Below are 24,782 nucleotides of genomic sequence, written 5' to 3'. Positions count from 1 at the left end.
TATTTTAATTATGAATTTAACTTGGTTTAGTAATAATGTAAAAAAAAAACCTCTGAATAAATGTACATGCATATGATATGCTGTGCTTATAAAATATCGCACATTTACTATGAAAATAATATTAAAAGCATTAATAAGTTGAATTATAATTGTATTGTATTGTATTATTATTATTATTAGTCCCCTACCAGTTTAACCGGAGGGGACTTTAGGTTTACCCTCCGTCTGTCTGTCCGTCTGTCTGTCCATCTGTCTGTCAGTCCGTACGTCCACAAAACTGGATCCCACGATAACGCAAAAAGTACTTAAAATATTTTTATGAGACTTGATATATGGATAGATGGCAGTATGGACATTATGCACGTCTTTTTTTTTCTTCCTTTATTGAAAATTCTGGTTGCTATGGCAACAAATAGTCTGAAAATATGGCAAATTTAACACATAAACTGGATCCAGTGATAACTCAAAAAGTACTGAAAATATTTTTATGAAACTTGAAATATGGGTAGATGGCAGTGTGGAAATTATGCACATCTTTTTCTTTTCTTCCTATGTTGAAAATTCTTGTTGCTATGACAACAAATAGCCTGAATTTCAAGATTTCTGATTTAAATTTTTCAGCTCTTTCACTATAAGTTCTTTTCAGCTCTTTCACTATAAGTTCTTTATTTCTGGCCATCAACCACATCATATGTGACAAGGTTAACAACTCTAGCACAATACTTATCAGTATTACCTCCCTTGAACTTAGAATTTTTATGAAAAAAAAAATTGTCTTTTTTAAATAACTTCTTTATTTCCTAATGTATCTACTTCAAACTTCATATATCTGTTTCTTATTATCACTCAACTTTTTTGAGAAGGTTAAATATTCTAGCAAGACTATTTCCAGAATTATCTCCCCCTTGAACTTAGATCTTTTTCAAAAAATTGGTACTTTTCACTCTAACTTCTTCATTCCTTATAGGATTTACTTTAAAATCCCACTTCATAATAATATGACAAGGTTGTATAAACATAATTACTTTACTAGGCAGGGAAACTTAACACATTACTGTGATATAGACAAACTTAGAACTCAAAAGATTTAAGTTCATTCATGTCATTCATCCACTGGTAAAATTGAATGGCCAATGGCCCATCAGAATGTTGCTGGGGTTTTAACCGGTAGGGGACTTATGGATTGCTTGCAATACTATGATAATTGCTTGTTATTATTATGATTATTATTATTATTATTGTTTTGGGTGATAATTGTTATTTTACTTTTTACATTGAAACAATCATGTTTTTGTATAAGCTGTGAAGTTATGTCTGCATAAGTTAGTCCTTTATAGATTTCTCTGGAGGGTACTTTAGGTTTACCCTGTCAGTCAGTTATGTTGTTAGACTGCTCAAAACTCAATCCTGTGATTAATTGGTAACAAAAAGAGGTTTAACCCTTGACTTAGTAAAATTTTACAATATTCAACGTGTGTTGCATGTAAGTCAAAAAGAGTGTTATAATATTTCAGGACAGTGTGCCAGACAAGCCTGGGAGGATGGCTCTGTTAGAGGCTGGGCTTGGTGAAAAACGTATTAGCATGATAAAGAACAAGGATCCAGAATACCTTAGAAATATTCTGTACGAGAGTTATGACAAGCTTAAAGATGGAGGAGCGTTTGAGCTATTAAGAACTGCACCCACAACAAGACTTCTGCTAGAAAAAATATTAATGCCAGCCTCAGGGTACTCATCAAACTATTTGAGTGATGAAAGTGGCCTTGGAGGGGCCATTTGTTACATTAGACCAGTTCAAAGTAATCTGTCACTTGATCCTGTTCAACAGGTTGAGGTAATTAAAGTTGTTGTTTAAATCCTGTACTATTATACAATGAAATATCACAGTAACATGGCTCATAACCCTAAAATATTAGTGCTGATGTATTTTTGCTACATTTTCCCCTTTTTATGCCCCCACAGAGTGAGAGCATATAGCGCTGCACTTGTCCATCGTAGTGTCTGTCCGTCCGTTTGACGTCTGTCTGAGCAAACATTTGATATTTATGAGCTTCATTCCGTAGTTAAATAAAGAACAAAAGCTCATAAAATTCAAATTATGAGCTATATTTTTGGCAGATTATGCTTAAACTTACAGGGATGAACAACCTTAATGTGAAGATGGTAGTAAAGGGAGGAATTTTTGCTGCGACCAAATTTAACAGAATTATATGGCCCTTTGTTGATTTTTTCACTATATACTATGTAGAAATTTTGTGAACGCAACTCCTCTTAAACCGGATGGCAGATTTTGCTTAAACTTCCAGGGATGAACAACCTTAATGTCTAAATGGTAGTAAAGGAAGGAATTTTTGCTGCTACCAAATTTAACAGAATTATGGCCCTTTGTTGTTTTTTTCACTATATACTATGTAGAAATTTTGTGAACACAACTCCTCTTAAACCGGATGGCAGATTCAACTTGTTGCACATGTAGTCCAAAAAAATATTTGACCTAGAGTCGTAAGATTGACAGAACAGTGGTGTGTGGGGGCATCCGTGTCCTATGGACACATTTCTAGTTTTTGCTTACATTAAATATACACAAAATATTCCTGTAATACACAAATATTTTAGATCTAACATAATCGATGAAACATACAAAACTGATTGCTGGCATTTTTAAACAAATGGACATGTAACAGTTTAAAAGATGAAGTACTTTGTGACTTTCAAGAACTGGTTTATATGGGGGATTTTTATTATTTGACCAAAATGATGATATGTTGGTTATGAAATAATGTTAAATTTTGTATTGTCGGAACCACTTTTAAAAATGGCCACCAACAAAAAAAAAAATAAAGTAAATTCAACTTAAGTGATAACAAACCATATTAGTATAAAATTTGTCATATGTCCTTATACATCTCATGATTAAATGATTGTTCACCTTTTTTAAAACAGTATGTTTACCATTTTATGTTCTTGTTTAGCCAAATGAAGACTGTATTAAAGAATTTTGCAAAGGCTGTGGGGAGGCAGTTCCTGTTGTATCTTTAAAGGAGCATGTGCAAATGTGCTATACAGTAAGTCATTATATTATTTAATGTATAGTATGGTTACAACATGTATAAAAGTGTTGTATGAATTTGTATGTCCTCGAGTTTTTAGCCTGACTATACGAAGGATATGAAAAGCTGTCCTACTTGCCCCGGCATCCGTGTCCAGATTTCAGATTAAAGTTTTGGTGCAGTAAAATAATTTTCACTATAACTTTGTCATTTCTTAAGGTTTCAACTTTAAACTTCAAATATATGTACCTTATCATCATCCACATCTTATGTGACAAGGTTTGTAACTAGCACCAATAATTTCAGATTTATCTCCCCTTGAACTTAGAATTTTCAATAAAAATATTATTTTTTACTGTTTCTTATTTATTTCTTAAGGGATCAACTTCATACTTCAAATATATGTACCTTATCATAACCACATGTTATGTGCTAAGGTTCATAACCCTGGCACCAATATTGCAAGAATTATCTCCCCATAAACTTAGATATTTTTTACTTAATTTTTTTTTTTTACTATAACTGTTTAAGTTTTAATCTACCTCAAATTTTAAATACTTATTCCTTATCATCATTACATTTTATGTGATAAGGTTCATAACTCTTGAAGCAATATCTCCAGATTTATCTCTTTTTGAACTTAGGATTTTCTTTAAGAAATATTGTAACTTTTTAGCTCACCTGTCACAAAGTGACAGGGTGAGCTTATGCGATCGCTTTTCGTCCGTTGTCCGTCCGTCCGTAAACTTTTGCTTTAAATGACATCTCCTCATAAACCACTGAGCCAATTTCATCCAAACTTCACAGGAATGTTCCTTTGGTGGTCACCTTTAAAAATTGTTCAAAGAATTTAATTCCATGCAGAACTCTGGTTGCCATGGCAACCGAAAGAAAAATCTTTAAATATCTTCTTTTAAAGAATTGTAAGAGCTAGAGCTTAGATATTTGGCATGAAACAACTTCTAGTGAGTGTCTACAAAGATTGTTCAAAAAAAAGCCCTGGGGTCAAAATTGGCCCCGCCCCAGGGGGTCATTGATTTTCCCTATATGCATATAGTAAAAACTTAAAAAGTCTTCTTTTAAAGAACTGTAAGAGCTAGAGCTTAGATGTTTAGCATCAAACATCTTCTAGTGAATGTCTACCAAGTTTGTTCAAATAAAAGCCCTAGGGTCAAAATTGGCCCCGCCCCAGGGGGCCATTGATTTCCCCTATATGCATATAGTAAAAACTTAAAAAATCTTCTTTTAAAGAACCCAAAGAGCTAGAGCTAAGATATTAAGCATGAAACATCTTCTAATGAGTGTCTACCAAGTTTGTTCAAATAAAAGCCCTGAGGTCAAAATTGGCCCTGCCCCAGGGGGTCATAGATTTTCCCTATATGCATATAGTAAAAACTTAAAAAATCTTCTTTTAAAGAACCCAAAGAGCTAGAGCTAAGATATTTGGCATGAAACATCTTCTAGTGAGTGTCTACCAAGTTTGTTCAAATAAAAGCCCTGGGGTCAAAATTGACCCCGCCCCAGGGGGTCATTGATTTTCCCTATATGCATATAGTAAAGACTTAAAAATCTTTTAAAGAACCGTAAGAGCTAGAGCTTAGATATTTGGCATGAAACATCTTCTTATGGGTGTCTACCAAGTCTGTTCAAAAAAAACAAATAAAAGCCCTTGGGTTAGCGGTAAAAATTGGCCCGGGGGGGGGCTATATACAGGTGAGCGACCTCAGGGCCATCATTGCCCTCTTGTTTACTTTGTCAGGTATCTACTTCAAACTTCAAATATATATTTCTTATCATTTCACACATGTTGTGTAACAAGGTTCATAACTCTAGCATGACTATTTTTAGAATTATTCCCCTTGATCTTCGAATTTATGTTAACAATGTTATTTTTATACTATAACTTAATACATAATTATGCATAATTGACTTTTCTTTCATAGTTTTGTCTTTCTTACTGCGTCCAATATTTTATTTGTAGAGCTTTACTGTCTCCTGTATTTTTGCATCCGCTTTTAATTTTTGATATACATGATCCGTAATTTTGAATTTTGATATTTTCTGTTCGTGTTTCATTATGTTGCAGTGTTGTTGAGGATATTGTATAAAAGTGAAAAATAAAAAAAGGGTTATTTTCAGGGCTCTGAAGAATTGGAGGAAAAGGCAAAGGGACCCAGAAAAGATAGGCCCATATGTGATTTTGTATGTGTAAGTATTGTTTTTTTTGTTAACCACAGTCACTGGTTAGCAATTTATATCTATCTATATGAAATCTTCCTCAATTGCAATTAGAGACTAGTCTCCTGATAGTCTTCCTGATAGTTATTCAACATTTTCATGCTTAGCAAATATTGAGCTATTGTTTGAGGAGCTGTTGGTTAAAACAGATATGCATTGGTGTTGACAATTTTTGGGTTTAGGTAAATTATACTATACCATGATCATATGCCCTGTCTGCATGTGACCTGACATCTCGAGGTCAAGGCATACTGAAAGGTCACATTATCATAGTTAATTTACAGAAAAACAAAAATCATTAAAAGAAATGGTTTATCTATGACACACTGTTAAGACTTCATTTTGATATATAAGAAGATATCTTTCAAGAGCTATTTTATATTGTCATAAAATGCCTGGCTATTTTGTTTAGACTTTGCAACATTTCATAAACAGGTGAATCCAAAGGCAGACAATACAGCTGATGAGTAATTAAAATCATTATTTCAGTTTTTGTTAAATTTCTGTTTGATTCTTATGCTTCAAAATATTTCTATGAAGGTATTGGAAGTGTAATTTGAACAAGCATTTTTACTTGTAGAAAGTTTCTTTTACACCTTATTATCTTTAAAAAAATATACCTTTTTAGCTTGACTATATGAATTCTATGGAGAGTTGTCCTTGCACTGGCTTTGGCATCCATATCAAAATTTCAGATTAAAGTTTTTGTGCAGTGAAATATAGTTTTTATATTTTATTCATCCTTAACCTTATCATCAACCTCATCTTATGTAATAAGGTTCATAACCCTGGAAGCAATATTTTCATAATTCTCTCCCTTTGAACTCAGAATGTTCCTTTAAAAATATTTAATTTTTACTCTTCTTTATTATCCCCCGCCAAAAATTTTCGGCGGAGGATATAGAAATAGTCTCCGTCCGTCCGACCTTCCGTCCGTCCGTCCTTCCGTCCGAAATTTTTGTCCGGAGCATATCTCTAAAAGTATTTGAGTTATCAACTTGAAACTTCATAGGTGGATAGACCTCATTAAGGAGGAGTGCAGTGCACAAGAATAATAACTCTACCTTGCATGATTTTTGAGTTATTGCCCTTTGTTATTTTTCAAAATTGATTTTTGTCCAGAGCATAACTCCAAAAGCCTATGAGATATTAACATGAAACTTCATAGGTGCATAGATCTCACTCAGGAGGTGTGCAGTGCACAAGAATGATAACTCTTCCTTTCATAATTTTTGAGTTATTGCCCTTTGTTATTTTTCATACCTAATTTTTCACCTGAGTGGAGCATAACTCAAAAAGTGTTTGAGATATCAACATGAAATGTCATAGAAGGATAGATCTTATTGAGGAGGAATGTTGTGCGCAAGAATGATAACTCTTCCCTATACAATTTTTGAGTTATTGCCCTTTGTTGTTTTTTTCATGCTATTTTGTCCAGAGCTTATCTCAAAAATATTTGAGGTATCAACTTGAAACTTCATAGGTGGATGGATCTCATTGAGGAGGAGTGCAGTGATAAAGAATGATAACTCTACCCTACATTATTTTTGAGTTATTGCCCTTTGTTATTTTTCAAAATTAATTTTTGTCCAGAGCATAACTCAAAAAGCCTTTGAGATATCAAAATGAAACTTCATAGGTGCATAGATCTCACTCAGGAGGTGTGCACTGCATAAGAATGATAACTGTACCTTTTATTATTTTTGAGTTATTGCCCTTTGTTATTTTTCATACTTAATTTTTCAATTCAATTTTTTTCTCAAAAAGTATTTGAGGTATCAACTTGAAACTTCATAGGTGGATAGATTTTACTGAGGAGGGATGCAGCACACAAGAATGATAACCTACCCTGCATTATTTTTCAGTTATTGCCCTTTGTTATTTTCAGCCATCAGTATTCACATAGGTTTAAAATCTGTAATCACTATAGCCATCAGTTTTCATTACCAAAAGACCTCTTAAAATGGAATTATTCTGCTCTACTACATACACATTCTTCCAATGAGCAAACACATTCGGCGGGGGATGGCCATGTTGACATGGCTCTTGTTTCTTATGGTATCAACGTCAAACTTAAAAAATATGTTCCTTATCACCAACCACATCTTATGTGAAAAAGGTTTATAAACTCTAGCACCAATATTTCAAGAATAATCTGCCCCTGTACTAAGAATTCTTCCTAAATTTTTTTATTTTTTACTATACCTCCAGTATTTCTTAAGGTATCTATTTTAAACTCCAAAATATATGTTCCATATTATCCACAAGATATGTGACAAGTTTCATAACTCTAGCACACATTTTTTTCCAAGAATAATCCCCCATTTAACTAAGGTTAAAAATTGTATTTTTAATGCCCCCCCCCCCCGGCATATGGTAATTGAATTGTCTGTTTGTCTGCATATAATGCTCTTGTTGACAGATGTTCTTCTTATTTGGTTGGAAGATAACTTGCATGTTTTTCCTTTTGATGGAGTTAGGGGTCAGAGGTCAAGAAGGCCCAATACTAGATTTCTACACATTTTCTAAAACAGACTTTATTTTGACTGATATTTTTCATTTTTGAAAGGTCCTTGGATTGAGTTAGGGTCATTTTGGTCAAGGTCACCAGTGCCAAAAATAGATTTTTTTTTAAAAATTTTAAACAGCCTTTGTTGTTTTGTTAAATCATCCTCTAATGGGTGTATACCAAGGTTGTTCAAATAAAAGCACTGGGGTCAAAAGTTGCCCTGCCTGTAGAGGTCATTGATATTCCTTACGCTATTTACATAGTAGAATCTTAAAAAATCTTCTTTTAAAAAACCCTAGATATTAAGCATCAAAATATTATGTGTGTAACCAAGTTAGTTCAAACAAAAGCAATGGGGTCAAAAGTTGCCTTGCCAAATCTGGTTATTGATTTTTCTTATATGTGAAATAGTAAAAACCTCAAAAATCTTCTTTTAAAACAACCCAAAGAGCTAGAGCTTAGATATAAGGCATGAAAAATTTTCTTAAAGGTGTCTACAAAGTTTTTTTTTTCAAATAAAAGCCCTTGGGTCAAAATTGGCTTTGAAATTTTAAATGCATGTAAGTGACCATCATCCCCTCTTCCAGGCATGAGGACATAACTAGGACCTTTTTTCCCCACTAAAAGTCTATCAAGTATTAACAATAGTCAAGCATGCTGTCTTACTGGCAGGTCTTATGTTTAAATGTTGGAGAAAAGGCATGGTAAGACTTTTGCAGTTCCAATACCTTAACTTTCCATTACTGTTTATTTTTATATTCCTGAATATTTCTGTTTTGTTAGTGTTCTGTTTATGTATTAGCCTTTTAAGCATTTCTACATCTGATTGATCTAGTTTCTACTGTTTTGAGACAACCAAAACCGGACAACAATCAAACCTGGACAGCACCAAAAAACACTTTATTTAGTTATTTTCTTTGTTCAATGGTTGTTGATCAATTAGCAATTCTAATATCATCAATTAATGTGTGTTTCTTCTAAGATAAATTAATTAACTTGATTTTATCTTTCTGAAATGTTAATAGTTTTGTGTTATTACAAAAACATTGATGTTGAAAATTCTGACGTCAAATGGGAAATACTTGACCCCTTTTACTAGCTTTGATCATTTTCAGAATTAACCAATGAATAATTAAAATTTCAGTAAAGGCTGCTAGAATACTGTATTTCATGTTAAAACTAAAAAAAAACTAAAATAAAGCCATTTATTTGAATTAGAGTAAACTTATAAATATTGGTCCAAACACATGGTACTGTAGTAAGGACAAACTTTGGTACCCATCACTGCCATCAGCAGAGGCTTCAAATACAAGAGTATACAATATCGGAAATTAACACTAGCTAAGAACCTAGATTTACTTTGTTAAATTTCCAAGTATCTACCTTTAAAATTGTGATATCTGTATAGAAAAATGTACAAAAAGTGTCTGGTTAATGGTCACTGACTCAATCCTCAATGAGCAGATGACACCTATTGTCAATTGCTAATTTTGAAGACTTCTGTTAAGGTTCATGTTTATAAAAAGAAAGCATTTTGCCCAGCTATGTCTGCCTTAGAATTTTTCTTCCATTTGCCTGAAATACATTTTTTCTGGTCAATAACTCAAATACTGCTGAAAATAAATTAGCATATTGATTGAGGACTTTTACAAAGACTTTTTCAAAGATTGAATTTATATGGTTTTTTTTTATTTAAAACAGAAAACAAACTGTTCCTGAAATTTTTTAGTACTTTTGTATTTCTACATGTAATCATGGTTGGTTGATTCCTGCCAAAAGATTACAAGATCCTTATGATAGACTTGATTTACAAGACTTATTACAAATATGTTGCAGGAAAGAGAATGGCATGTGCCCAATCTGTAGCAAGAAGGTTGTTGTAGACTTATTACCAGAGCATGCTGATTTGTGCTGCCAGTCGGATGACCATGTTGCAGAGAAAGATATGTTCAAGTAAGTATTGTATTATATTTAAATAAAATATAACATATCACTAATTATCATTATCAAAGGAACTTTGTAAAATAATTAAAGAAACTTCATCAAACTTTAGTAAATATTCTGTTTCGTTCTTTTCTAATAAGATCAAAATCATACGAATTGTATGGTTTTATAGCAAATAATAGTAAGGTGTGGAGTAATGTTCACTCTATTTATTCATTCAATCATTCATCCAATGGCATAATTCAGTGACCGATGGCACTTAAGAATGTTGCTCAGGTTGATCCTTTCCTTCTTTCTCTATGTAAAAATTACCCCCCCCTACCACTGAAAAAGTAGGGGTGAATTGTCAAAAATATGGGTGAATCCCCCATCCCCCTTATACAGTAGACACTGCATAATTTTCTATAATATATTGTGCAGCAATGGATTGCAGAAATGAAAAAAAAAAAAACATACCTTGCACACAATTGGTTCTCTACTTACATTTAGTTAACAGTTGTGTGTATAATTTAATTCAATATTTACAAAATAACTTTGCAACCTTTAAAAATACAATAGGATTAAACATGCACATGCAAAATGTACTTTACTTGTTGACAAGACATGTATTTATCATCTACACAGTAGTTCCATATAGATGCACAAGAATGTGATGAAATTCTATTTTTGATGACATTTTATTTAACAAAAAAAAAATAATGTGTGTGGGAAAGTAGCTTTAACTTGTTCCTCTATGTCTTAAACCATTTATTCCAGAACATTTGAAGAGTTTGTCTCATCAAAAGCACTAAATTCAGACAAATGTTGGGACATTTCTGTTTTGAGAAGACTGCTTGTCCAGCAAGCAATGGCAGAAATGGAACAGGCTCCAGAGGAAGAATGGTCAAGAAAACTGGCCATTACATTTGTTGGAGAAGACGGTGTTGATGCTGGAGGGTTGTCCAGAGAGTTTTTTTCTATATTATTTGAACAATCTCCAGTCTTTGAGGATAATTTATTTAGCTTTGACTCTTCTCTTCTTGAGAAAAAGCAGTATTATTACATGGGAAGGATGGTTGTAATGGGCATCCTTAGCGGGCATCCTGGGCCAAGAAACCTGCAAAAACATGTTGTGGATTACATCATCTATGGAAAAGTCAACACCTCTGACATACCAGATGATCAAATTGAACGGGCTGATGCACTTTGTGCTATGAAAGAGGTAATTATTAGGTACTCAGTTTGGGGACATCAACAGACATTTGAATACGTTTAAGAGGCAGTGGTCATTACAAAATTACACTATACATGAATAATTTTATGTAATCTACGCATTTTTATCCCCCGCCGAAAATTTTCGGCGGAGGATATAGAAATAGTCTCCGTCCGTCCGTCCGTCCGACCTTCCGTCCGTCCGTCCTTCCGTCCGACATTTTTGTCCCGAGCATATCTCTAAAAGTATTTGAGTTATCAACTTGAAACTTCATAAGTGGATAGATCTCATTGAGGAGGAGTGCAGTGCACAAGAATGATAACTCTACCTTGCATGATTTTTGAGTTATTGCCCTTTGTTATTTTTCAAAATTGATTTTTGTCCAGAGCATAACTCCAAAAGCCTATGAGATATTAACATGAAACTTCATAGGTGCATAGATCTCACTCAGGAGGTGTGCAGTGCACATGAATGATAACTCTACCTTTCATAATTTTTGAGTTATTGCCCTTTGTTATTTTTCATAGCTAATTTTTCACCTGAGTGGAGCATAACTCAAAAAGTGTTTGAGATATCAACATGAAATGTCATAGGTGGATAGATCTTATTGAGGAGGAATGTTGTGCGCAAGAATGATAACTCTTCCCTATACAATTTTTGAGTTATTGCCCTTTGTTTTTTTTTCATGCTATTTTGTCCAGAGCTTATCTCAAAAAGTATTTAAGGTATTAACTTGAAACTTCAAAGGTGGATGGATCTCATTGAGGAGAAGTGCAGTGCTTAAGAATGATAACTCTACCCTGCAATATTTTTGATATATTGCCCTTTGTTATTTTTTAAAATTAATTTTTGTCCAGAGCATAACTCAAAAAGCCTTTGAGATATCAAAATGAAACTTCATAGGTGCATAGATCTCACTCAGGAGGTGTGCACTGCACAAGAATGATAACTCTACCTTTTATAATTTTTGAGTTATTGCCCTTTTTTATTTTTCATACTTTATATTTCAATTCAATTTTTTTTTCTCAAAAAGTATTTGAGGTATCAACTTGAAACTTCATAGGTGGATAGATTTTACTGAGGAGGGATGCAGCACACAAGAATGATAACCTACCCTGCATTATTTTTCAGTTATTGCCCTTTGTTATTTTCAGCCATCAGTATTCACATAGGTTTCAAATCTGTAATCACTATAGCCATCAGTTTTCATTACCAAAAGACCTCTTAAAATGAAATTATTCTGTTCTACTACATATACATTCTTCCAATGAGCAAACACATTCGGCGGGGGATGGCCATGTTGACATGGCTCTTGTATATTTAATACCAGTATCAAATTATTTATTAAAACACTAAATTAATCTTTTTTCCAATTGCAACATATGCTGCTATTCTGTTTACTCACATACAGTGCTATTATTAGATTTCAGACTCTGTGGATGAAAACATTATTGAAAAGTACAGTGACCTGCTAGAAGTGTGTGGATTTAGGAAACTCTTGACTAAGGAAAATAGACTAGATGCTGTGTCAGCTATTAAAAGTTATTACCTTTTCAACAGATTCTTTCCTTGTACTCTTCAGTTTATGGAAGGTAAGTTCAGTGCTTTCTTCAGTAAGGATATGGACTGGTACCGTACATAAATTTGGCCGACCACTTTGGTGATCAAAGCTTACAAATGAGCAGAATTGATCTGTTTGTTTACCTTAATGATGTATACAAAACAAATGTTCTAAATGGTAAGTTTACAACCATGTTTTCTAGGAAACAACTGGATATAACTAAGGGGTATGTTGCCAGGCGGGCGTAAGCAATGAATTATGTGAGCAACTCCTACATTTCTCAAGGCATTTTGAGCAACTTTCACTGGAGCATTGCTATCATGTGCCCAGGTGCATATTATCGAGGTTTAGTTATTCTATATATTTTTACCTAATTATTGCCCATTGTTTTTTTAATAATTATGCCCCCACTTCGAAGAAGAGGGGGTATATTGCTTTGCACTTGTTGGTCCGTCCCGTCCGTCGGTCCGTAGACCAAATGGTTTCCGAGTGATAACTAAAGAACCCTTAGGCCTAGGAACTTCAAACTTGGTATGGTGATTGGTCATGACCAGTAGATGACCCCTATTGATTTTGGGGTCAAAGGTCAAGGTCACATTGACCTTGTAGGTAAAAACGGTTTCCGATCAATAACTTAAGAACCCTTAGGCCTAGGAACTTCAAACTTGGTTTGATGATTGGTCATGACCAGTAGATGACCCCTATTGATTTTGGGGTCAAGGGGTCAATGTCATAGTGACCTTGTACTTAATGACCGTTTCTGACCAATAACTCAACAACTCAAAAAATATGAAAAACAAGATCAACAAGGAAAGGCGGCGTTCAATGAACGCAACCCCCACATGACCCAGCAACAAGAACCAATGGCAAGGAGCCAAGTTGCCTTGGTTGATATTTTTATGTGCTTTTGGTATACACATTTGAAGGTCTTATGTAATATAACAACTTGGCTGTCATTAATGAGGCCTATGTGATTCATAAAATTTATGTATATATTATTTGGTAAGATTTTTAATAACTTTAATTGCTGCACACAACCTATTGGGTCACAATAATTATTATCTTGTGACTAGTCATGACCAGTAGATACTAGATAACACTTATTAATTGCTTGTTCACTGGGTCAGAAGTCTTGCATAATAACCTGATCACATGGCAAATTGGCTGCCGATAGGGGGCATACATGTTTTACAAACATATCTTGTTCTACTTCATTTAAACATTACATTGTTATTGACCAGAAACCATTTTGTTTGATGCCAGAATGCCTGCATATTTTTGCTCCTTTAGAGCCTATAACTTAATTTAGAAAATTAGTTTCTGGTTGATAACTAAAGTTAAGAACAAACTATGTCAATTTAACTTGGGTGTATAGCAAACTTCTGTGATGTGTAGGATGGTTAATTACTTTATTGAACATTGTTTTAAGCACCTGTCCTGTTTTGAACTTTAAAGGTCTTCGTCTTCATGGAATGCTTTCCATGATGCAGAAGTTTACTTCAGCGGGAACAACCTTCCTGGTCAAGACACTAAATGAGGATGCTTCAGTTATCAAGGAGTTTTTCAAGCCAGTGTATTCTACAGAGGGACGAGAGAAGGAAGCAGAAGAAGTTGTGGTTTTCAACTTCCACCAATTTCTCAAAAAGCTAGAACGTATGTAATGTTGATTAAAAGTGTATCATTTTGTTCAAATAAGCCAATTATGTTCAAAATGTATACATCTCTTGTTTTGATTCACAGGATATTTTACCTAAAAATATGAAATACGCTGTGAAGCTATAATTTTTAGCTTGACTATACGAAATATATGGAGAGCTGTCCTACTCGCCCTGGTGTTGGCGTCAGCGTCCAGATTTCAGATTAAAGTTTTGGTGCAGTAAAATATGTATTTGGACTGTAACTTTGTCATACATTGAGGGATTTTGAAATAACTTGTCTACCGCATCAAGATGATGTGTCGCGTCCAAGAACCACGTCCCTACCTCAAAGGTCAATGTCACTATCATTTTGAAGTTTCACATTATCGTAATTAGATATACACAATTGTGTCTGAGCTGTAACTTTGTCATGCATTGAGGGATTTTGAAATACTTTGGCACAAATGTCTATCTCATAACAACATTCTGTTGCTCCAGTTACCATTTCCATTCTTCAAAGGTCAAGGTCACACTTATATTTTAAAGGCTCATGCTATCACATTTAGAGATTACAGGAACAATAATACAACAATATTCAGCAATTAGTTCCTTTCATTCTCTTTTCTTTTCATAATACCTGCATGCTTAAGAAACCTTTTCGGGGGCATTCATCACGTGGGTGACAGCTCTTGTTCATTTCTTAAGGTATCAACTTCAAATATATGTTCCTTATCATCAACCACATCTTATGTAAAAAAAAAGATTTATAACTCTTGCAACACTATCTTCATATTTATCTCACTTTGCACTTAAAATTTTCCTTAAGAGATATTATTTTTTACTGTAACTTTATTACTTGAGGGATCAACTTCATATGTGTGAGAAAGTCCATGACTATTTCCAAAATTTAATTTATTTTAACATCATTAACTTCTTGTCTTAACAAGAAATATATTTATATTTTTCTTTTATATTTTTGTCTTCCTTACTGCATCCAGTATTTAATTAGTCGAGCTTCGCTGTCTCCTGAGCCAGCTCTTGTTTAAAGCTTTTTGCTGTTATCTTATTATGAAAATCAATTTTTTAGACTCTTTTGTAAAGATCTTTCATTAAAACTTACAACTTTTCAATTAGCTAACAAGATAAATACATTGCTTTTAATTATAAATGAAGCAAAACATTTTTATAGGTGGCCAGATTTCAAGTACATGGATAGATGTTGAAAATGGGTCGTCAGAAGTTATTGAATTGACTATGAGCAACATGTTGCAGGCACTCATAGGGTGCAGATACCTTCCGAGAGGCTTTGGAGAAGGCATCATGTCATTTGACCACAAAAGTAAAAATTTCACAACTGTCAACACCTGTGCACCATCCATCAATTTCAGCAGAATATCAGAGATTGTAAACTATGATTCATTTGAAGAATTAATGAAAAATATTATTATTGGATCATATGGATTTGGAAGAGAATGAGTATTTAGAAGAAATAAGATTTCTTATTTAGTATTCATCTACACAAAATTTATATTCTTGACGCATTGAAACATTGGCAAAATGTCTGGCAAATACTAATCAGTGTTCTTAATGATGATCTTCTATTTACTAGGTACTGTTAACCACAAAAAAGAATATTAAATGTAAGAATGCTCATTTCTCAAATATCAATTAAGTTTTGAATATTTCTTAAAACTTATGTTTGAGTGGATGATATTTTACTAGGTAGCCTTACTAGTTACTACATTTTAGATGAAGTGGATGTGTCGCTTGATGCTAAAATAAAGTGCTGATACATGTAGACTTAAATTTTGTTGACTTAATATTGACATTCTGGAAGTTCTTTGTGTCATAAAGATGAGTTTTTAATAAGTATTAGGCGCCTAGTCGTAAAGCAATATGAAAAAATAGAACTGAAAGTGATAATCAAATTTTTACATGTTTAACCTGTTTAGGAAACATGCTAGTAACTGTCAATTAATAGGAAAGAAACCTTTACTAAGAATCTGTGGTAAAATATGTTCTCTATTAACCATAATCAGTATCCATTCATGATCTGTAACATTTGTTGTTTGACATTTACATGTGTTTTCACAGACACCTTTGAGATGTATTTGTTTTAACTGTGTTGGACTTAGAAGCCATATAAATGTTAAAATAGAATTCTTCACAATAGAATATGCAGAGAATTATATTATTAAAGTCATGAATTCATATTAAAGACGGTTGTTTTTATCCCTCATCAATATTTGTCAAAGGTATATAGAAATATTGGTAGGCTGTCAGATCAGACACTGATCAAAGGTTCTCCAGTGCCAAGTATAACTAACTGTAACAAATGTCTTACTATCTGCAAGGTAGGGAACAAATGACAATGAAATCCTTTCAGACTAAACTGCCACAAGTTACCGGCCATTGGATCTAACTCGCTGCCTGATGCTCTATGGACATTAGTACAGGACCCGTTAGGAATGAATCATAAAAGACATTTTAGATAAGACATAACATAGTTGTAAAGGTCTGCAAGTACATACTTTTTAGAACAAATACCAAAATATTCTGCCATAATTTATTCTGTTATCCTACAACCATACAGTCAAGCACAATGAAGCCATAATAAGGCTTAAATGTAAACAATTCTTTATTAACAAAATACAAAATTGGAATTGAGGTACATATAATATGTAGGTTAATTTTTTTTAAACTACAATAGTGCAAAAAATTAATGAACACAATTAAAACAAGCAAATTTGTTTAATTTATATCCCCTGCTGAGTACTGGTTATTACTAATACAACAACTGAAGACTTAAGGCTTTATTCATATATTTATCACGGTATAAACAGTAATATTCTTGTACTTGATAAATATTCAGGGCAATAACAGTGCCATAACTTGTGTGTTAAATAGTAACTTTCTCTTGGTATTAATGGTTCCTATAAAGTTTAATTGAATTCCAGCCAGTAGTTGTAGAGAACTCGCACGGAAACAATTATTACACTATATGCATACTGCATGACTTATCAAGGGCCATTACTATGAGTTAAAATGTCTGACAGGAAGAAGGCGATATGCGCATCTCCACTTTGTATTGAAGGTTCCAATAAAGTTCGCTCTACTGCATAACTAATATCAAGTGCCACAACTCTTGAGTTAAAGTGTCTGACCAGAACAAGCCAACTATATGGGCATCTCCTCTAGATATTGATGATTCCCATAAAGTTTCATTGAATTCAAGCCAGTAGTTGCAGAGAAGTAGCGTTGAAACAAATATTGTTCTATATGCATACTGCACAACTAATCAAGGGCCAAAACTCTGAGTTTAAGTGTCTGACCGGAACAAGCTGACGATATGCACATACTTTCTTGGTATTGAAGGTTCCCATAAAGTTTTGTTGAATTCCAGCCAGTAGTTGCAGAGAAGTAGCGCGGAAACGAATATTGTTCTACAAATGTATATACTGCATAACTAATCAAGGGCCATAACTCTGAGTGTCTGACCGGAACAAGGTGACGATATACGCATCGCCTCATGATATTGATGATTCCTATAAAGCTTGTTGAATAACAGCCAGTAGTTGCAGAGAACGAATCGGAAACGAAATTCCGAAGGACAGACGGAAGGACGAACAGACAGACAACGCCAAAACAATATCCCTCTCCAGATTCCATCGGCGGGGGATAAAAAGTAGGTTTGGCAAAATTATATCAACCCAGTATAAATATGTACAGTGTTTTTGGCAGTAAACACAAGAAAATTCAATAAATTTTGACTCCCAAAAGATCGAACAATGGGGGCAATATTTGAAAATTAGACACCAGCCAAAATTATTTGAAGAAAGAGCAAGGGTATCTGAAGTTGTCTAAGAAGAACGTATCTGTTCAAGACATTAATAACAAGTATGATCAATCCATTAAAATGAATTGCATTCAGTTAAATTGACCATAGATTATATGTAGATCTCTGGTCTTTAAAAGCTTATTCTTTAAAAAGTGCATTTTAACCTAAATATAAATAAACAGACCCATTGTTTTGTAGGAATGGTAAATTACTTGAACAGATATAGCTTATATCTTATTTTGAAAGATACAGGTTAGTTTATATATGCTTTCCAAAATACAGTGGCTTTCAGGATAATTCTGTAGCATTGAACTTAACAGTCATATATATATATATAGAGGATATTCAAGTTTCTTCTATAAATACATGATTTATTTTTATCGAGTGGTATGAAAATAAATATTTCACGAATGGCAGTAGCCACGAGTGAAATATGATAATTTTCATACCACAAGATGAAAATAAATCTTCTATTTATTGAAAAAACTTGAATTTTCTGTTTATTACGTACTTTTTTTCCTTTTAAACCTATAAATAAGGAAGAATTCCCTTTTAATTTTGTTTATAAGCTGAATTTAGAAGAAAGTAGTCCGGCAAGACACCAGTGAAAATGTGAAAAATAAATTTTTACAGTGAAAATACTGAAAATAAAAATACGCATTTTATTTCATCAATATTTCTCAAAATATCATTTATAAGCATGTAATAAACAAAAATATTAACAAACTACTGGTAGTAAAATATAAAAATGGATCAAAGTAAACCGGACATCAGCTGCCATTCTTGTCAAATGTAAGCTGAGGTGAATGTTGTTCACAGAAAATCTGCAATGTCATTAACTGGTAGTTGGGAACAGGAAATATCCAAAAGGATGTGCAAAGGACAATAATGTCCCCACTTCATTTGCCTAATTTAAAGTTGCCTCCTCCCGTTCAAAGTTGGGGGCATGATGGTGAACAATGGTGCAAAGTTTAAAAGCAATATGTTAATGAACTTTGAAAATATTTGAAGTAGTATGCAAACTTTATGCAGCGATCTCGACAATGATGCTCAATTGACTAGGATGGTACAGCTAAAAATGCCTTATATAGCACATAAATTTACATAATTTATGTATATCCCTTTATAAGAAATATAGGCACACTACTTAAGCTTAATCCAATAATCTTGTACTGCTAAGAATGTAATGACTGGTTGCCAGAGAGCCTTATGTTACTGTATTATATTAATGAGCATGTCACGTGCTTTTAGGAACAAGTCCATTCCATAAGAATCACTTTCATCCATAGGATGAACTTGGTTCTGTAAATAGGATGCAATGTCTGGAAGAGGTTCCACTTCAACTGCTTCTACATCTAGATGCTCGGCAGTACTTCCTGCATACATGGCATTGTCCACCTTCAAATGAAAAGATAAATGTTTACAGTCAATCAACTGTTTACATTCACACAGTAAAGAATAAGCAATATACAGGTCACTTACACAATACCATGTGTTATCTGACATAGGCATGTACTTTGCAAAATCAAAGAACTACCTGGATAAACCAAAAACTGACCTGATCATGAAAACAACTAAATTGATAATCTAAAATAAATGTATAATTATCAATAATACTTATTATTTTTTTATTATGCATATAAGCTAAGGTAAATTTTTACCCAAATTATACTCTTCTTTGTAGCTAACAGGAATACTTTCATATACATGTATGTTTAGTTTTGGTTACAGAAATACTTTCATATATGTGTTATCATGTCGTTAATGAAATAATTGCATCAGTATTGACAGTGCTATTTCTGAGTTTCCAAGCTACATTTCTGAAGCAGTAACACAGTTATCACTTCTTCATACTTAAATAAAGTGTTTGAACCTTTACAATAATTCGGGAAAATACCAGAATAATCATTTTCTGAAATATGTACATCATAATGTAATACCTCATCAGAATAAGGCCTTGGGTCAAGCATCTGACCTGAAATCCAAAGCTGAAGTGGACTCCTGTTATTTGCAGTTCTAATAGGTTTTCTGATGTATGCTTCACAAAATCTATCCAAATGGTTCTGAATACGTGGCAAAAACACATAGTGCAAAGCCATTAGATGTATGTCATTTCCAGATTGCAGCATACCCCGAAACACTAGCAAGCAAAATATTCTGTAGAACAGTGATACACAGCCATCCCAAACATCTCTCCACAGGCGCTCAATTCTGAAGAAAATTATTAATTTTTCAAAAACTATAATTATGGCAATGGAAGAATGTAGCTGTGTTCAAGAATTGAATTTTGTTTAGAACATCCTTGATGACAACTTTAAGAACCTATCTGTAGGTGTGTTTTACTTAAGAAAAAAAACAACTATTGTTTAAAATACAAGACTGCTATCAAATTTGTATTACAAATTGAAGTCCTGTTAAAAAAATCAGGTGGCACAAACTGGGTAATAATTCAATATACATATACCACAAATTTAAGATTACTGCAAGTTTGGAACATCATTTTTAGTGATTAATCAAGACGTTTAAATAACCTTTTATGTTCATGGCTGCTGTCAACTTATCGACAATTTTTATACGATGTTTGCTGTATTATTAACTGAAATCCAAAGCTGAAGTGGACTCCTGTTATTTGCAGTTCTAATAGGTTTTCTGATGTATGCTTCACAAAATCTATCCAAGAGATTGTTGATATGTTATATGGATGCTTGAAACAGTTGTTTGCAATATAACCCTTGCATAACAGCTTGGATTATACAAACAACCGTTTATATAAAGCTGTATAACCTGTCAAAAAATAATTATCTGATACAAGGTTCAACAAATGTTACCAACATTCAATGAAATATGATACCTTTGATTATGAACACTTCTGCCAGTCAAGAAGCTACCTATGCCACGTCTGTCAAGCATGAACTTGGCAACTAACACGTTCTCTCCACCCTTGTCAGAACGTACACGCTCTAAGAAAAAAATAGACATGTTGATATAAAGAAAATGTATAAAAATATGTGTTGTACAAGATTTGTGGTAATCCAATTTTTCAGTTCATAGGAAGAATGATTTTGAATTTCAACACACATGATGCTTTCACATTTTTTCTTTCATTAATTAATTTAGGAAGGTTTACTGGTTACCTCTGTCATGTTTGAAACTACTAATTAATGAAAAACAATCACCGGGAAGTCCGTAGATGAAAGTGGCTTTTAGGAAGTGTGTCATCACAGTTCCAGCTTGATTATTATTACTGACATTCAAGAAAACTGGGAGACGAGAATAGCCATCAATAGCTCCATGAATAACCAGTTTCCAGCTGATACAAGAAAAAACATGTCATTATACATACAAAAATAGGGCCTTATTGATAAATTTTTGAGGGTTATATACAGCAGAGACGTCACATATATTTCTTTAATGGAAATGATGATTTTTAAATGCTTTCTTATCAACATCTGGTACAAATGGCTTACACTGATCAAGTTTTAAGTATTTCAATAAAATAACAATACTCAAAACATGAGTTCACAATTTCATTATGTATTCTGATATTGACTATCATAAATGCTGTACAACTTGCCTATATAGTGTGAATAGACTATTATTTTTTATTATTTTATTTTTGCAACAACATAAATCACAGTTACATAATTATGATGACAATAAGATATACATATATATTTATAATTAGCTGGTGTGCTTATTTCCAATGTTAACCCCTTATATGAGACTCGCATGACTGGAACATATATGTCTAGAGGTGTTTGCCCGTAAGGCTTAGCTAGGCCACTTTCTATAACTTATTGTTCAGCACAAACCCGAAAAAGTACTTTTAAGGTTGTTAAATTTCAAAAATTCTATTATTTACCTGATAAGTTTATGATAGCCATCCATGTGCCAAAGGCTCAAGGGAGCTCTAACTGAATACTGTCTTCGCAGAATTGGTCTCAAATTTGTGCGCCTTTGAAGAACCCCTTCAAAATCTACCCTATAAATAGACTCTCGTAAACGGCACCTTTGTACCTGGTGACCTATACTTTTCAAATGACTGCCCACTGTTCTATACCCTACATCTGGAAACTCTTTAACTATTCCAAACACAATACCATCCAATTCTTCATCACTCATTGTTGAAAACTTGCTTGCAAATGTAATTCCCATTTCTGACAATCGCCGGTTTAGCGTTCTTATGCTCACTCCAATAAGGGAAGATATATCATTTTGAGAAAAACCACTGTCTATCAGAAATTCTATCAAATCTTCTGGTATTATTATCCGAGGTCTTCCACGGTAACCTGACACAACGGGTGTGCATACAATGTCGTTAAGAACTGCTAAGGTTTCCTTTAGTATGATATCGACTCGCTGAAATACATCGCCATTAGATGGAATGTATGACAAAATGTTACGCAATGACTCTATCTCAACAGTAATATCGCATATATCATTTTCCATGTCGCAAGACCTGACCACGGCTTTTATTTTTTCTATCAACAATGCTCGTATTTCGTCCATCGCGAAGTTAGATGACATCAAATCTGTATCAACAGGAGCTTGATACTCCAAAAATCCGGAAATTCCCGATTGCGATCGTAGCTTAGTGGGCGGAGCGTCATGCATCAATGAAAAACACCTATCTAGGAAAAGCCGTACTTGTTGATCGCTTTGTGTTGTCCTATATCACGCATGTCTGAACTATGTTAAATATATCGGTACTTACGGGGACGTAAACGAGCCATTCAAAATTAAAATGTAGATGAACATTGGTAAAAAGGAAAGTGTATTTTTTTCACGTAATTTTGGAAATTAAACACATGTAAAACTCATGTGCAGTTGTGCGCATGTCAATAAATTAAAATCGATATTTACGTTTCAATGTTTACAAAATCCTAATAACAGGAAAAACATGAGTTACTTGATCAGACTTCCAACATACAATTAAAAACAAGTAAATGCAAGAAGTTTATTTTCATAATGACAGAGATCAATTTCAGTTTGTCAAAAACACAAATACAAGGGACAGATACTGTCAAAAATGCTAGACATACACGTTCGCATTTACAGAAGTAGTTTCCAAAAGGAACACATTACATGTCTGGAATTTTGGCAACGATCGCCCTCCATAGTGTTATTCTGTGTATACCATCATCGGTATGTAAACACACATTTCTAGCAAAAACCGCTTTTTAGACATATTCTTTATTTCTTACCATAGCGACGATATATTAATGTGTGAATATTATGACCTACAGTGACATCGAAGATCTTTCTGTATAAAGACCAAGAATATTTTCTGTAGAGTTCACCCCAGGTGCACCCGCATGTCATGATAATTCCTGTCAATTTCGGTATGATAATGTTATTATTCTGACACATGTAAAACGTAAAAGGAAACTTTGGTCCGACATATTATTTTTCTTTCTTTGTGTATCCCCTTTTTGAAACGTGTTATTTCTTAATGTTATGCCAAATTTCTGCTGTACATAAGTGATGGGCTAGTATTGTGTTGAACGTCAACTGATTGGGATTGTAAATATACATGCCAAAAGATGGATTTTAACATTCTTTCTAAATGAAACGATTATTATTTCTTTGCAATTTTCTTAACTTAGAGTACTGTTTCCAATACACATACATCGATGTGCATTCCCGTTGCCAATCTGAACATATCTATTGTTTTAGGATTGCAGCAATTAAAGTAGTGTTTTGTATGTTATACAAATAGCTTCTACAAATTTTTAGACTTTGAAGAAACTTAGACTTGGATTTTTGAAAACCTTCCTGGCTGAAGAAGACAAACACTTAAGTAAACAAGCTATATCATTGTTTTGTTCTATTGCTTGTGTGGATGTAAATAAGTTTTGAAATTTTTTTATAAAATACTACATAATACATGCTAATGCTGAAAAATCTCTTATTGAATGTCTCCAAAATTCACAAATATTCATTACTATCTTATAGAGGCAAATTAATAATAGTACATCTAATTAAACTTTCAATGAGAGCTCCTGGTAACAAATATTGGAAGAAAAGGTTAAATGTTAATGATTATTTCGATTTAATTTTTATAATTGGCATCAAAAAATTACTTGATTATTGACGTCACAATTTTCGAGCAAATGAAATTTACCTAATGAAAAACTAAAACGTTCTGTTTCGTATTTTCTTCAAACAATCAATTGAAATTCATCTGGAGATCTGAAGTTCTTCCACAAATGAATGAATTTATTTATTTAATTACTAATTCATTTGCCGGATTTATTTAAAGTTTAAACGTTGTTCACAAATGCACAAAATTAAATTCCTACTGAAATTAGCGATTTGTTTTGTTCCGATGTGGAATATTTAATCCCGTTTACGTACAATATTCGTGTGGGTTTGATTAGAAAGAGAATTTATGTTAGACTGCAATACATTCGAGAATCGACCATAGGATTATGGTCACCATTTATATGTATATATGTTACGCAACATTTCATTTAATACATGTAAAGCTTTACTCGTGATATATTTTATTTAACTGAATATCTAATCATATTAGATGATATTGCATTCTCCAGTATCATATCTGACATTTACGTTGAGAAAGCATATACGACTATATATAGATAACATGTTTTATTTTGATAGATATAAATTGGTTTAACTTTTTAGGATCTTTTAGTTTGTACAAATGGTACGAGATCATCCGTGCGTGACCTTTACGCCTTTTTTGTATCATTTCCAAGACAATGCTCGATTCGAAAAAGAAAATAGCCATAAGTATTTAATTTCTATACCAATTCTTTGGGATATCAAACAATCAATGGTGAGAAATA

General features: G+C 33.2%; 2 protein-coding genes across 2 annotated transcripts; one reads left to right on the top strand and one right to left on the bottom strand.

Moving 5' to 3' along the window:
- Positions 1–1,514: 1,514 nt before the first annotated feature.
- Positions 1,515–16,549, top strand: LOC132727637 (uncharacterized; the record flags this gene model as incomplete). The annotated part of the gene is given in 9 exon segments (XM_060713209.1): positions 1,515–1,835; positions 2,974–3,066; positions 5,191–5,259; positions 5,725–5,756; positions 9,635–9,751; positions 10,499–10,943; positions 12,358–12,526; positions 13,951–14,148; positions 15,322–16,549. Coding segments are annotated over 9 exon segments (1,731 nt in total), but the record flags the coding sequence as incomplete, so codon positions are not given.
- A 135-nt stretch (positions 16,550–16,684) lies between these two features.
- LOC132727638 (uncharacterized) lies at positions 16,685–23,088 on the bottom strand. The gene is made up of 5 exons (XM_060713211.1): positions 21,833–23,088; positions 21,147–21,280; positions 20,822–20,930; positions 19,911–20,181; positions 16,685–19,368 (listed from the first exon to the last, which is right to left on the bottom strand). The coding sequence occupies exons 1-5, from the start codon at positions 22,582–22,584 to the stop codon at positions 19,183–19,185; spliced, it is 1,452 nt and encodes a 483-aa protein (XP_060569194.1). The 5' UTR covers positions 22,585–23,088; the 3' UTR covers positions 16,685–19,182.
- Positions 23,089–24,782: the final 1,694 nt, after the last annotated feature.

The sequence above is a fragment of the Ruditapes philippinarum genome, unplaced genomic scaffold (assembly GCF_026571515.1).
Source record: "Ruditapes philippinarum isolate M1 unplaced genomic scaffold, ASM2657151v2 ctg8012_1_1_1_1, whole genome shotgun sequence".
Taxonomy (NCBI): domain Eukaryota; kingdom Metazoa; phylum Mollusca; class Bivalvia; order Venerida; family Veneridae; genus Ruditapes; species Ruditapes philippinarum.
The sequence above is the reverse complement of the archived record's forward strand: the minus strand, read 5'-3'. Positions and strand labels throughout refer to the sequence as shown.

What these genes read in the sequence shown, in the direction of transcription:
- LOC132727638 (XM_060713211.1), bottom strand. Translation starts at nt 22,584, where the DNA reads ATGCATGACGCTCCGCCCACTAAGCTACGATCGCAATCGGGAATTTCC. An exon ending in TTTCATCTACGGACTTCCCG is followed by an intron (nt 20,931 to 21,146) that starts GTGATTGTTTTT and finishes TTTTTTTCTTAG; the next exon opens with AGCGTGTACGTTCTGACAAG. An exon ending in CAAGGCCTTATTCTGATGAG is followed by an intron (nt 19,369 to 19,910) that starts GTATTACATTAT and finishes TTTCATTTGAAG; the next exon opens with GTGGACAATGCCATGTATGC.